Raw genomic sequence first — 14,498 nt, 5'->3', positions numbered from 1 at the left:
GATGGGACGTATCTCAAAATAATAAGAGCTATCTATGACAAACCCACAGCCAATATCATACTGAATGGGCAAAAACTGGAAGCATTCCCTCTGAAAACTGGCACAAGACAGGGATGCCCTCTCTCACCGCTCCTATTCAACATAGTGCTGGAAGTTCTGGCCAGAGCAATCAGGCAGGAGAAGGAAATAAAGGGTATTCAACTAGGAAAAGAGGAAGTCAAATTGTCCCTGTTTGCAGATGACATGATTGTATATCTAGAAAACCCCATTGTCTCAGCCCAAAATCTCCTTAAGCTGATTAGCAACTTCAGCAAAGTCTCAGGATACAAAATCAATGTACAAAAATCACAAGCATTCTTGTACACCAATCACAGACAAACAGAGAGCCAAATCATGAGTGAACTCCCATTCACAATTGCTTCAAAGAGAATAAAATACCTAGGAATCCAACTTACAAGGGATGTGAAGGACCTCTTCAAGGAGAACTACAAACCACTGCTCAATGAAATCAAAGAGGATACAAACAAATGGAAGAACATTCCATGCTCATGGGTTGGAAGAATCAATATCGTGAAAATGGCCATACTGCCCAAGGTAATTTATAGATTCAATGCCATCCCCATCAAGCTACCAATGACTTTCTTCACAGAATTGGAAAAAACTACTTTAAAGTTCATATGGAACCAAAAAAGAGCCCGCATCGCCAAGTCAATCCTAAGCCAAAAGAACAAAGCTGGAGGCATCACGCTACCTGACTTTAAACTATACTACAAGGCTACAGTAACCAAAACAGCGTGGTACTGGTACCACAACAGAGACATAGATCAATGGAACAGAACAGAGCCCTCAGAAACGATGCCGCATATCTACAACTATCTGATCTTTGACAAACCTGACAAAAACAAGAAATGGGGAAAGGATTCCCTATTTAATAAATGGTGCTGGGAAAACTGGCTAGCCATATGTAGAAAGCTGCAACTGGATCCCTTCCTTATACCTTATACAAAAATTAATTCAAGATGGATTAAAGACTTATATGTTAGACCTAAAACCATTAAAATCCTACAAGAAAACCTAGGCAATACCATTCAGGACATAGGCGTGGGCAAGGACTTCATGTCTAAAACACCAAAAGCAATGGCAACAAAAGCCAAAATTGACAAACGGGATCTCATTAAACTAAAGAGCTTCTGCACAGCAAAAGAAACTATCATCAGAGTGAACAGGCAACCTACAGAATGGGAGAAAATTTTTGCAACCTACTCATCTGACAAAGGGCTAATATCCAGAATCTACAATGAACTCAAACAAATTTACAAGAAAAAAACAAACAACCCCATCAAAAAGTGGGCAGAGGACATGAACAGACACTTCTCAAAAGAAGACATTTATGCAGCCAAAAAACACATGAAGAAATGCTCATCATCACTGGCCATCAGAGAAATGCAAATCAAAACCACAGTGAGATACCATCTCACACCAGTTAGAATGGCCATCATTAAAAAATCAGGAAACAACAGGTGCTGGAGAGGATGTGGAGAAATAGGAACACTTTTACACTGTTGGTGGGACTGTAAACTAGTTCAACCATTGTGGAAGTCAGTGTGGCGATTCCTCAGGGATCTAGAACTAGAAATACCATTTGACCCAGCCATCCCATTACTGGGTATATACCCAAAGGACTATAAATCATGCTGCTATAAAGACACATGCACACGTATGTTTATTGCGGCACTATTCACAATAGCAAAGAGTTGGAACCAACCCAAATGTCCAACAACGATAGACTGGATTAAGAAAATGTGACACATATACACCATGGAATACTATGCAGCCATAAAAAATGATGAGTTCGTGTCCTTTGTAGGGACATGGATGAAACTGGAAAACATCATTCTCAGTAAACTATCGCAAGGACAAAAAACCAAACACCGCATGTTCTCACTCATAGGTGGGAATTGAACAATGAGAACTCATGGACACAGGAAGGGGAACATCACACTCCGGGGACTGTTGTGGGGTTGGGGGAGGGGGGAGGGACAGCATTAGGAGATACACCTAATGCTAAATGATGAGTTAATGGGTGCAGGAAATCAACATGGCACATGGATACATATGTAACAAACCTGCACATTGTCACATTGTGCACATGTACCCTAAAACCCTAAAGTATAATAAAAAAGAAAAAAAAAAAAAAAAAAAAAAAAAAAAAAAAAAAAAAAAAAAAAAAAAACATGTTCTCACTCATAGGTGGGAATTGAACAATGAGAACTCATGGACACAGGAAGGGGAACATCACACTCCGGGGACTGTTGTGGGGTTGGGGGAGGGGGGGAGGGACAGCATTAGGAGATACACCTAATGCTAAATGATGAGTTAATGGGTGCAGGAAATCAACATGGCACATGGATACATATGTAACAAACCTGCACATTGTGCACATGTACCCTAAAACCCTAAAGTATAATAAAAAAAAAAGTGAAAAAAAAAAAAAAAAAAAGAAAAATGCTTAGTATCTAAAAGATACTTGACAGTTATTTGCTAAGTAAACAATTATAGAAATCAATTAAAATATTTTCATTGAAAAAACAAATGAAATAAGAACAGCTCTATTCTATTATGAAAACTTTAAAAGACCAAAATTATATCTGTTCCATATTCATATTTCTTGCAACTTGCAAAACCTAACCTATAAAAGTTCTTTGATAAATATGTACCAAATTAAATGTGTCTTCATGCAGTTCAGATTATAAAATGCATTTGGTGTCACATCCAGGTAGCATAGTAGCATTTTTGTTACGGCGAAACATTTCTGGCCGGGCACGGTGTCTCAAGCCTGTAATCCCAATACTTTGGGAGGCCAAGGCGGGCAGATCACCTGAGTTCAGGAGTTCCAAGACCAGCCTGGCCAACATGGTAAAACCCCATCTCAACTAAAAATATAAAAATTGGCCGGGCATGGTGGCAGGCACCTGTAATCTCGGCTACCTGGGAGGCTGAGGCAAAAGAATTGCTTGAACCCAGGAGGCGGACGTAGCCAAGATCGCATCATTGCACTCCAGCCTGGGCAACAAGAGTGAAACTGTATCAAAAAAAAAAAAAAAAAAAAAAAAAAAAAAAAAAAAAAAAAATTTCTATACTTTTTTTTTTTTCTTTTTTTTTTTTTTTTTTTTTTTTGAGTCTCCCATTGGACATTTTTGTACTTTCATTATAATTTGTTGAGCCCAGAGTTGAGATATTTGAATATTCATTATGATAATCTTTTGGCTAATGATAACAGTATTTCATTCTAGCAAGATTACTGTTATCATGACAATTATCCAGCAGACAGAAGAACACACCTGTCTTTTTTTTTTTTTTTTGAGATGGAGTCTCGTTCTGTCACCCAGGCTAGAGTGCAGTGACGCAATCTCGGTTCACTGCAACCTCCGCCTCCTGGGTTCAAGCCATTCTCCTGCCTCAGCCTCCTGAGTAGCTGGGGTTACAGGTGTGCGCCACCACGCCCAGCTAATTTTTGTATTTTTAGTAGAGACGGGGTTTCACCATATTGGCCAGGCTGGTCTCAAACTCCTGACCTCATAAGCCACCCACCTCGGCCTCCCAAAGTGCTGGGATTACAGGCGTAAGCCACCACACCTGGCCAGAAGAACACATCTTGTTCTACATGTATCTCATTCTATTTCAACTTAGGCTGCATAAAGTCAGTAATAATGAGATTTTGCTGGTATAAGAATAAGTAACATGACTTGTGCTTCTCAACAAGGAATTGTTTTTCTGACTTCTGTATTCAGTATCTTTAAAAAATAATTTCCTATTGGTATTGGTGCACACTGGCTAAGTTCTGCAGTTCTAATTGCCATTTGTTTATGGTACCAGAAAGGTACTGTTGAGTTCCCACTTTTAAAGATAGTTAATTTTTAGTGACCCAAATCACTATATAATGACCCTTGAACAATACAGGTTTGAAGTGCACAAGTCCACCTATAAGTGGATTTTCTTCATCTCTGCCACCCCAAGACAGCAGGACCAACCTCTCATCTTCCTCTTATTTCTCAGCCTACTCAACATGGTGACAACCAGGATGAAGACCTCTATGATAATCAACTTCCACTCGATGAGTAGTAAATATATTTCTTCTTCTTTAATGATTTTCTTAATCATAATTTCTTTCTTGTAGCTTACCTTACTATAATACATTATATAATACATATACGTAATACATGTTAATTGACTATTTATATTATCATAAGGCTTGCAGTCAATAGTAGGCAATTAGTAGGTAAGTTTTGGGGGAGTTGAAAGTTAGTGCAGATTTTCAGCTGCACAGGGATCACCAGTCCTAATATGCACGTTGCTCAAGGGACAACTGTAATTAATATTCATGTAATAAACACAAACCATTTATTATAAAAATAGAAGATCCATTTTTTATAACAAGTCTAGTTCATTATAATGCAATTATAAAGGAAACACACAACATACTAACTTAAAAACCTTTTTTCTTATTTATACGAAAATTTCATATAGGAATTTAGGGACGATAATTAAGTAAATGAATTTTTTTCAGACAGTACCGTTTGATACCATAAATATCTAGAAGTAACTTCTTAAATAATTCTGAATTCTAGATTACCAAGAGAAATTAAGAAAAAATACACATGCACCTTATACACTGATTTTTTTAACTGCTTTTCTGTGATCAACACTTCCTTACTTTTACTTTTTTATCCGTGGTACTATTACCAAGAGTAATTCACTATTGAAAGTCTTACCTGAATTACTATTTTGAGAAGAATTTTTAGGTATCCTTTCTTCTTTATATTCTGAAATTAGTTGGTGACTGCTATGTATAGAAAAATGTAATAAAATTATGTTAATACTAATACAAAAAATATTTACCAAATATCTCAAAATCTTAAAAGTATTTCAGCTAATATCAGAGCTAATAGCAGAACTTTAATTATCCCATACACTTCAAATACGTAAGCTCTACAAACTTTTTTGTTTTTTTTTTTGTGTTTTTGAGACAGAGTCTTACTCTGTCGCCAGGGCTGGAGTACAGTGGTATGATATTGGTACACTGCAACCTCCGCCTCCCGGGTTCAAGTGATTCTCCTGCCTCAGCCTCTCAAGTAGCTGGGATTACAGGTGCCCATCAGTACACTCAGCTAATTTTTCTGTATTTTTAGTAGAGACGGGGTTTCACCATGTTGACCAGGCTGGTCTTGAACTCATGACCTCATGATTCACCCACCTTGGCCTCCCAAAGTGCTGGGATTAGAGGCGTGAGCACTGCCCCCCACCAAACTTCTTATTAAGCTTCGAATTAAAGGAGAAAAAGAGTAAAGTGAAATAGTTATGAAGTGAGGGCAGCATAGCTCAGCAAATTAACTAGAGTTAGCCTGACATAATGGAAAGTGTCCTGAACCCAGAAGTCCTAGGTCTGTAACCAACAGCTATTTGTTCTTGGACAAGAGGCTTCTCTTAGGCTCAACATCATCTTCTAAAACAAGGATTTTATTGCCTTATTTCACTGGAGTTACAAAGATTTAACAAGATAACACTTTTTAAATGCTCAGAGAAATAGTAAAGAAATGGAATAATTTGTTCCTGAATTTTATTGCTAAAACTATTTTGGAATCCCAAATAAAACCCAATTAAACGTTTCTCCAAAGGTTCTAATATTCAAATGTTGCCATTTTCAGAAAATGTTACTAAGTCCTAATTTTGGTTATTAGTTATTCTATTCTTTGTGGTTTCCAATCTCAGTGAATTTCATAATTTGTAACTGAATTCACTTATAAATATAGCATCTCATTAAATTAGATAACATAATTGTCCCTTATTACTGAACTAACTGATCACAGCAAGGGCAGAAAACTAACAGATGTTAAGGCCTGTTTTAGACAACGACTATTGCTTCTCCACCTCCTCAAACTCTGAACCAGCAGATCTTTGTTACACTGGTGCTTAATCTTCATGTTCATCATTCCAACTGATGTGGAAAACAAAACTCTACTTTTATTTAGAGACAAGGTATCATTCTATCACCCAGGATGGAGTGCAGTGACATGGTCATAATCCACTGCAGCCTGGAACTCCTGGGCTCAAGCCATCCTCCTGCCTCAGCCCCCTGAGTAGCTAGGACTACAGGTGCACACCATCACACCTGGCTAATTTTTCTTCATTATTTTTTGTACCAATGGGGTCTTGCTATGTTGCCCAGGCTGGTCTTGAACTCCTGGCCTCAAGCAATTCTCCTGCCTGTGCCTCCCAAAGTGCTCGAATTACAGACGTGAGCCACTGCACCTGGCCTCACTTTTATTTTAAGTTCCATGAAGGAGATGTGAATTGATATTTTCTCATTTCTGTGATACCTATTAACAACATATTTGCACATAACATCTCATGTGTTAGCTCTATTCTCATTTCACAGATCACCTTACATGAATATTTGTCATGAAAATCACAATTTCAATACTGGGTGCCACCTTTTTGCTTTGACTCACACTGTTAGCAAATAGTAAAATGGCCTTCCAGGGACTGTGCAAAATATGGAACGCTTCAAGAATGTGTGTGTCATCTTTACAGGGGCCATGCTGATCTTCTCTGTATTGTTCCAATTTTAGTATATGTGCTGCTGAAGCAAGCACAAAGCCCGACTTTTACACGTGGATACTGATGAGTCATGGAACAGGCTTAGCTCTGTTCAATCCAACTAACCTACTTTACGCTCAGAGAATTCTGTTGAATGGCTTCCTTGTGAGGTACAATCTGAAAATATTTTAAAAACTTAAGGTAGAGATGCAAGTAGCTTGGGAGATTTTCATTATTACGAAAAACAGATCACTTTAGGGGTCAACCACAAGTTGGTGGCCACTACTCCAGCGAAGGACAATATGGAACCTTTCACTACCTAAGAAAAGGTGCTCCACAGAATGTAAAGGGGCTTTGGAGTACATACCTGGTAGCAAAGAAAAAAAGAAACTCTGATCTCTTCCTGCAACATTATTTGAACCTGACAGTTGAGAACAATCCCAACTAATATTTGCTAGAGAAAAGACAAACAAAAGCCTCCATGGATAACTTACCATGAAGGTCAAGGCTAAGTCAAGGCTAAGATATGGTCTCCATATAACGTTTTGAGTGTAGAAAAAGGGTCAATTTGCTCACTCTGTGTGTGGCTAAAGCTTCCAGAAGGCCAGCTGCCAGAGCAGGGTGCTGGTGCTTTAGGAACAATGGCTGGGCATATAAACACATGTATGTGAACTTAAAAAAAGTCCTAACTTTAAAGTCTACATATGGATCCCCATGAAGGCTGAGGGATCTCAATCAGTAAGAGCATCCTTGTAGCAAAGGTCAATCATTTCCAGACTGCAGGTCCAGTCTCAATGGCAACAATGCAGCAACAGAATCACTGGTAACAAAAGAATGATTAGAATGTCCTTTTTCCCCTCCTGATTTATAAAAGAGGACTGTCTTCCTTGGACTTAAGGAACCCCTTCAGTTCTTGAAAAATTCAAGGCAGAGGGCATAGCAGATGGCCCCCAGGGGACAGTTCAAGATTTTCTGCCAAACTGGACATTTCAAGACCCAAATAACCAACTAGAAAAATTAAACATGTGATAGTATTTTTTATCCCATGCATAGGGGTTATAATTGGAATGAAATGAATGATATTGGGATCCCTATGGATTAAGTTCGTAAAAGTCCTGAGATAAAAAATTCTACACCCGGCTGGACACAGTGGCTCATGCCTGTAATTCCAGCACTTTGGAAAGCGAAGGTAGATGGATTGCTTGAGCCTAGGAGTTTGAGACCACCCGAAGCAACATGGCAAAACCTCATCTCTACAAAAAATACATAAAATTAGCCAGGCATGGTGGTATGTGCCTGTAGTCCCAGCTACTTGGGAGGCTGAGGTGGGAGAATCTCCTTAGCCCACAGCTTGAGGCTGTGGTGAGCTGTGATCATGCCCCTGCACTCCAGCCCAGGTGACAGAGTGAGACCCTGTCTCAGAAACAAAACAAAACAAAAAGAATCCTACATGCATTGCTGCTTCTAACTAGTCTAGCCTTTTGCTTGATTTCTGGCTGATGAAGTAGGCTAATTTACTGCCATTCTAAAATTACCTGACCCAAACTGTGAAATCTCAACTCATGTATAGGATGCAATCATTATAATTATTTTAAACCTCTATTTAGCGTTAACTAGCCTTTTATTGTAAACATTTACATACTAAACCACTAACAGCATATTTTTCTGTAGTCCATCCCTAGACATATTGAGAAAAAACATCAAAACTCTGCTGAACAAAAAGCCTGACTATACTTGATGATTCATAAAATATAGTGGGCATGAGGGGTGTTCTAAAATAAGATATGGCCAGCCATGGTGGCTCATGCCTGTAATCCTAGCACTTTGGGAGGCCAAAGCGGGTGGATCACTTGAAGTCAGGAGTTCGAGACCAGCCTGGCCAACACAGTGAAACCCCATCTCTACTAAAAATACAAAAATTAGCCAGAAAATGCTTAAACCCGGGAGGTGGAGGTTGCAGTGAGCCGACTGTGCCACTGCACTCCAGCCTGGGCAACAGAGCAAGACTCCATCTCAAAAAATAAATAAATAAAAATAAAATAAGAGAGGTAATTTCACCCCAGGAACTTTAATGAAGTTATGTACACAGATAATTTGATATATTTTATCAATTTAGTATCTTGCCTGTCTGTGTAGAATTAACTATTTACATCTATTAATAGACATAAGAATCTTGGGTGCTCAAGTGCTCATCTTTGTAAATTACCACCAAGGCTAAAAGGAAGGGACAAAAAAGAGGCCTCTTGTCTCACTGGGGTAGTACATAGTAGAAGTCCTTTGATGGCAAAAACCTATGCTGAGTTTACTTATCTAAAGAAGGCAAAGATTTAAATGAAGAATTCTCCGTTTCTTCTCTAGTCTTGATATATTACAATTGAAAGTCAGCTAGGGGTCAGATAAGAGCTATCTGCAGGCTTAAAACAGTATTAATAATAATGGTGGCCAGGTGCAGCGGCTCATGCCTATAATCTAAGCACTTTGGGAGGCCGAGATGGGTGGATCACTACAGCCCAGGAGTTTGAGGCTAGCCTGGGTAATATGGCAAAATCCCATCTCTACAAAAATGCAAAAATTAGCTGGATGTGGTGGCACATGCCTGTAGTCCCAGCTACTCAGGAGGCTGAGGCAGGGGGATTTCTTGAGCCCAAGAGACAGAGGTTGCAGGGAGCCAATATCATACCATTGCACTCCAGCCCAGGTGACAGAGCCAGACCCTGTCTCAAATAATAATAATAATAATAAAGGTAATAATCGGAGTCACAGTAGTTCAGCTAAAGATGCTGATAGGCGCGCGCTAGGCACTGAATCAAATGCTATATAATCTTACTTAAATACAACCACCTTGAGATATATTTAGTATCCCCCTTTTTATATCGGAAAACATATTTTGTGATAAGTAAGGTCCCCAAGCTTACATACTTAACAAGTGGGAAAGCAAGGAATTAAATCCAGTCTTGTGTGAATTTAAAGCCTCTTTTCTCTTTATCACCCATCTATGGCTTGTCTTCAATAAAGGAAAAGTTTATCCAATAAAAGCTGTCTTTCTTCCCTTTGTCCATACCAATTAAAAATAAAAACATCAAAATATACTAGAAATAGAAAAGGAAAAAAATAATGAAACTATAGTATCTGGCAATAGCAATCAACAATCACCCAGGGATAACCTAACATCTGTATTCTTCAAAGAAAGCAACTTAAAGCAAAAAGGCACTCAAAAGACAAAAACTGCTATTGATGTTTAATACAGCATTTCTGAAGGAAAAGTATATAAGCAGTGGTTAGAACAATACCATGAAAGGGTGAAGAAGTTCAATATTGAGTTAAAAAGTGGCGGGGCGCAGTGGCTTAACGCCTGTAATCCCAGTACTTTGGGAGGCCAAGGCGGGCGGATCACGAGGTCAGGAGTTCAAGACCAGCCTGACCAACATGGTGAAACCCCATCTCTACTAAAAATACAAAAATTAGTCAGGTGTGGTGGTGTGCACCTGTAATCCCAGCTACTCAGGGGGCTGAGGCAGGAGAATCGCTTGAACCCGGGAGGTGGAGGTTGCAGTGAGCTGAGATCGCGCCACTGCACTCTAGCCTGAGTGACGGGGGAGACTCCATCTCAAAAAAAAAGTAAACTAAAAGTTAAAGTCCACATTTTATAAAACTAATAAAACTGATAAGAAACCTCTTTAGCTAACAGATCACATGGCCAAAAACATGGGTTTACAAATAACAAACATCAGTCAATATTATAAGAGAAGATGAATCCTACTGTATAGTCTTCTTTTATATTGCCCAATCCAAGCAACTGCTTTTCTTCCTGATTTGTGTTGCTATTTGTCACTATATCCCCATAATTATGTTAACCTTCTTATTAATTTAATATTTCTTACTTGAGTGAGAAACACCAACAGAATCACTGTTGCCCTCAAGAACAACAAGCAGGTTTAAAAAACCTGTAACATGCAAAACACAGATCTAAAAAACCTTTTAAACACACAAGTTTAAAAAACCAAAACAAAACCAGCACTGTACCTTTCCAACTTATCCACTGCATTTACATTTGCTTTTTTCTTTATTAAAAATTCCACCATTTGCTGCTTTTTTCCACTTACTGCAAGTAAAAGTGGTGTGAGGTCATCCTGTAAGACAGCAAAAACAACTTAAAATGCATAAAATTACATATTTCTCGGCTGAACTGAAAACCCTATGTCAGATCCTTTGAACTGAAACATATAAAATAGAAAACAAATAACACTTGCTTCCCTTGGAAACGCCCCTCCTCTGCCTCACCACATGAACTCCAGTCATCTCCAAAACTCCAAATTTTTACCAGTTCTAAGAATATTTGCTTCTATCACACCATTTGGCATGGCCTGTTCTATTTATTGTACTGTTTCCCATCAAAACCAAGAGCTTCTAGGCTGGGCATGGTGGCTCCCGCCTGTAATACCAGCACTTTGGGAGGCTGAGGTGGGTGGATCACCTGAGGTCAGGAGTTCGAGGCCAGCCTGGCCAACATGGCAAAACCCCATCTCTACTAAAAATACAAAAATTAGCTGGGCATGGTGGTGGGTACCTGTAATCCCAGCTACTCGGGAGGCTGAGGCAGGAGAATTGCTTGAACCCGGGAGGCAGAGGCAGAGGTTGCACTGAGCCAAGATCGCGCCTCTGCACTTCAGCCTGGGAGACAGAGCAAGACTCTATCTCAAAAAAAAAAAAAAAAAGATTTGCCTTTAACAAATTGTGTTTTCACAAGTATTTACAATAAATGCATAAAAGAAAGGTGTACTGCCTAATGTTTTTTCAAAAGTATCAACATTTAAAATAAAATCTTAGACAATTAAGTTATTTTAAAATACTTTCATTCAGGGAATGCCTGTGATTCCAAATGTGGAAAACTAACCCTTACATATGTCACTGTTGAAACGAATGCATTTCAAATACTGTAAAAATAAAGTTGGTTGATCTATACCTTGTTTTTTGCCTCAATATTTGCATCATACAAAAGCAGCTTTGTTGCTACTGATATGTCCTCATTATAGACAGCATAGTGAAGAGCAGTGTTGCCATGGACATCTGCAAGATTTGGATCAGCACCATGTTCTAGCAGAATAGTTGCACATTTCTCTTCCTGGCATTGTACAGCCTGGGAGTATTAGACCAAGAAACAGATCATAAATTCTAGGAATGCAAAATAAGCACTCCACAGGTTTCACCAGTTAGTTATATTTTAATGAGATAAATTCATTTTCATTCTATGTATTTAAGTCAAATCCATCTCATGCTGAAAGAGCTGGCTACTATATACCTTCATCAGAGCTGTCCTGTTTTCGTTGTCACAGACATTGAGCTGGCATTTTCTGTCCACCAGGAGAGTTACTACTTCTGGATGACCATTGGCACAGGCCAAATGTAGAGCCGTCCTATGAGAGTGACAGGACTTTTTATAAACTGTAGTGTACTGTCTCAAAACATACAATGATTCATAAAATTATAAACATTAAATAGCATGTTGATAAGGTTTGGCTGTGTCCCCACCCAAATCTCATCTGGGCTGTGTCCCCAACCAAATCCCAAATTGTAGTTCCCATGATCCCTACGTGTGGTGAGAGGGACTCAGTGGGAGGTAACTGAATCATGGGGGTGGTTCCCCTGTGCTGCTGCTCTTGTGATAGTGAGTTCTCACAATATCTGATGATTTTTTAAGGGGCTTTTCCCTCTTTTGCTTGGCACTTTTCCTTGCTGACACCATGTCAAGCACATGTTTGCTTCTCCTTCTGCCCTGATTGTAAGTTTCCTGAGGCCTCCCCAACCAGGCTGAACTGTGAGTTAATTAAACCTCTTTCCTTTATAAATTACCCATATAATAAAGGGTATGTCTTTATTAGCAGCATGAGAACAGACTAATACACACGTTAATCCTCCGCCTTCAAAACAAGTATTTAATTTTCTTCTGAAAACAGTACAATATTTATTAGCTCTTACTACTCACCACATTAATGAAAGAGCAACCTATTTGAATAGAAAAGGCCTGACCTTTAGATTCAGTTCAACTTGGGGTTGAATCCTACTTTAAGCTGTCACTTACTCATTATGGCTTAGCAAGTGCCTCAGTTTCCTCATCAATAAAATGGGGATCAAAATAGTAGCTATCTCATAGGACGCCACTGGGATGCTTAAATGAGAATCTGTGCAAAATGTTTAGAACAGTTCCTAGCACAAATAACAGCTCAATAATAGTTAGATATAATTACCATTACTACTGTTTAACAAAGATGTTTTAATTAAATGAAATGACAGAATTATACCTAGTTGACAGTATGTTTTAAAGATCAGAGATAAGGCCAGGCATGGCGGCTCATGCCTGAATCCCAGAACTTTGGGAAGCTGAGGTAGGATGACTGCTTGAGTCCAAGAGTTTGAGATCAGCCTGGGCAACATAGTGAGACTCCATCTCTACAAAAATTTAAAAAGTAGCCAGGCACGGTGGTGCACAACTGTGGTCCCAGCTACTCAGGAGGCTAAGGCCAAAGAATCGCTTGAACCTAGGAGGTTGAGGCTGCAGTGAGCTGTGATCATGCCACTGTACTCTAGCCCGGGCAACAGAGAGAGACCCTGTCTACAGAAAAAAAAAAAAAAAAATTAGAGATAACACTGTATTTCAGTGATTCTAAGATGCTCATTTTCTCACACTTCAACATCTCTGACATTAGAATGCCACTTGTAATTCATGATTTATTACAACTATAATTGGAAGGATTTTTAAAATTGAAAAACAAATTTTTATTTTATTTTTATTTTTTTATTTTTTTTTGAGACAGAGTCTCGCTCTGTCGCCCAGGCTGGAGTGCAGTGGCGCAATCTCGGCTTACTGCAAGCTCCGCCTCCCGGGTTCACGCCATTCTCCTGCCTCAGCCTCTCCGAGTAGCTGGGACTACAGGCGCCCCGCCACCACACCTGGCTAATTTTTTGTATTTTTAGTAGACACGGGGTTTCACCGTGGTCTCGATCTCCTGACCTCGTGATCCGCCCGCCTCGGCCTCCCAAAGTGCTGGGATTACAAGCATGAGCCACCGCGCCCGGCCGAAAAACAAATTTTTAAAACAAAGTAATTCTTACTGTGTTTTCAAGAAACTTCAATACAAAGGAAACTCAGGATTCAAATGAATAGGTTGGCTCATTTTATTCAATATTTAGATTTATAGAATATATGCAGATATTTCCAATGACTAATATTCGTGTTTAAGACATAAATTTTCAAAAGGACAGTTAAAGGTTATCTCTTATAATTTTCTACCTTCAGAAACACTTTTGTTTATAAAGAGGGGTTGGGTGCAGTGGCTCACGCCTGTAATCACAACACTCCCAAAGTGTTGTGATTACAGGCGTGAGCCACAGGCCGAGGCAGGCGGATCACTTGAGGTCAGGAGTTCAAGATCAGCCTGACCAACATGGTAAAACCCCATCTCTGCTAAAAATACAAAAATTAGCCGGACATGGTGGCATCTGCCTGTAATCCCACCTACTCGAGGGGGCTGAGGCAGGAGAATCACTTGAACCCTGGTGGCGGAGTTGGAGTGAGCCAAGATCATGCCACTTTACTCCAACCTGGGTGTCAGAGCATGATTTCGTCTCAAAAAAAAAAAATAAATAAGAGGAGGGACAAAAAGCTTCAATTGAGATTGCCCTAATGGTCTAATTTCAAATCTCTCAACTTGCTCAGGCTGGGCAGGTATGTAAACATAAAGGTTTTGAGGATGGAAAGGTCCTGAGAGATAGTAGACTATGTTTTCACCTGCAATTGCCTTGACCTGAATGAATGCACTCCACTCTGGCCTTTCTTTCCTCTTAACTCCTAAGGAATCCACAGATCCACTTTGGATTACCCTCTTCTAAGGCCTGCTCACACC

The 14,498-nt window shown here is 39.4% G+C and overlaps 1 protein-coding gene and 1 non-coding gene across 3 annotated transcripts in view; both read right to left on the bottom strand.

The window, feature by feature from the left end:
• Window positions 1–11,978, bottom strand: part of ANKRD26 (ankyrin repeat domain containing 26) — a 101,642-nt gene extending 89,664 nt beyond the window's left edge. For both annotated transcript variants that reach the window (XR_009212871.1, XM_058436605.1), the window contains exons 1-4: window positions 11,897–11,978; window positions 11,561–11,734; window positions 10,621–10,727; window positions 4,773–4,843 (exon numbers count right to left, since the gene is read on the bottom strand). Coding sequence is in view for 1 of the 2 variants with exons in the window: in XM_058436605.1 (XP_058292588.1) it covers window positions 4,773–4,843; window positions 10,621–10,727; window positions 11,561–11,734; window positions 11,897–11,902 (358 nt within the window). In the remaining variant the exon portion in view is untranslated. The remainder of the gene's footprint in view (window positions 1–4,772; window positions 4,844–10,620; window positions 10,728–11,560; window positions 11,735–11,896) is intronic.
• Window positions 6,549–6,653, bottom strand: LOC116466110 (U6 spliceosomal RNA). Its single transcript, XR_004247367.1, has one exon. It is a non-coding gene; the product is annotated as a U6 spliceosomal RNA (small nuclear RNA).
• Window positions 11,979–14,498: the final 2,520 nt, after the last annotated feature.

The sequence above is a fragment of the Hylobates moloch genome, unplaced genomic scaffold (assembly GCF_009828535.3).
Source record: "Hylobates moloch isolate HMO894 unplaced genomic scaffold, HMol_V3 SCAFFOLD_3, whole genome shotgun sequence".
NCBI lineage: Eukaryota > Metazoa > Chordata > Mammalia > Primates > Hylobatidae > Hylobates > Hylobates moloch.
The sequence above is the reverse complement of the archived record's forward strand: the minus strand, read 5'-3'. Positions and strand labels throughout refer to the sequence as shown.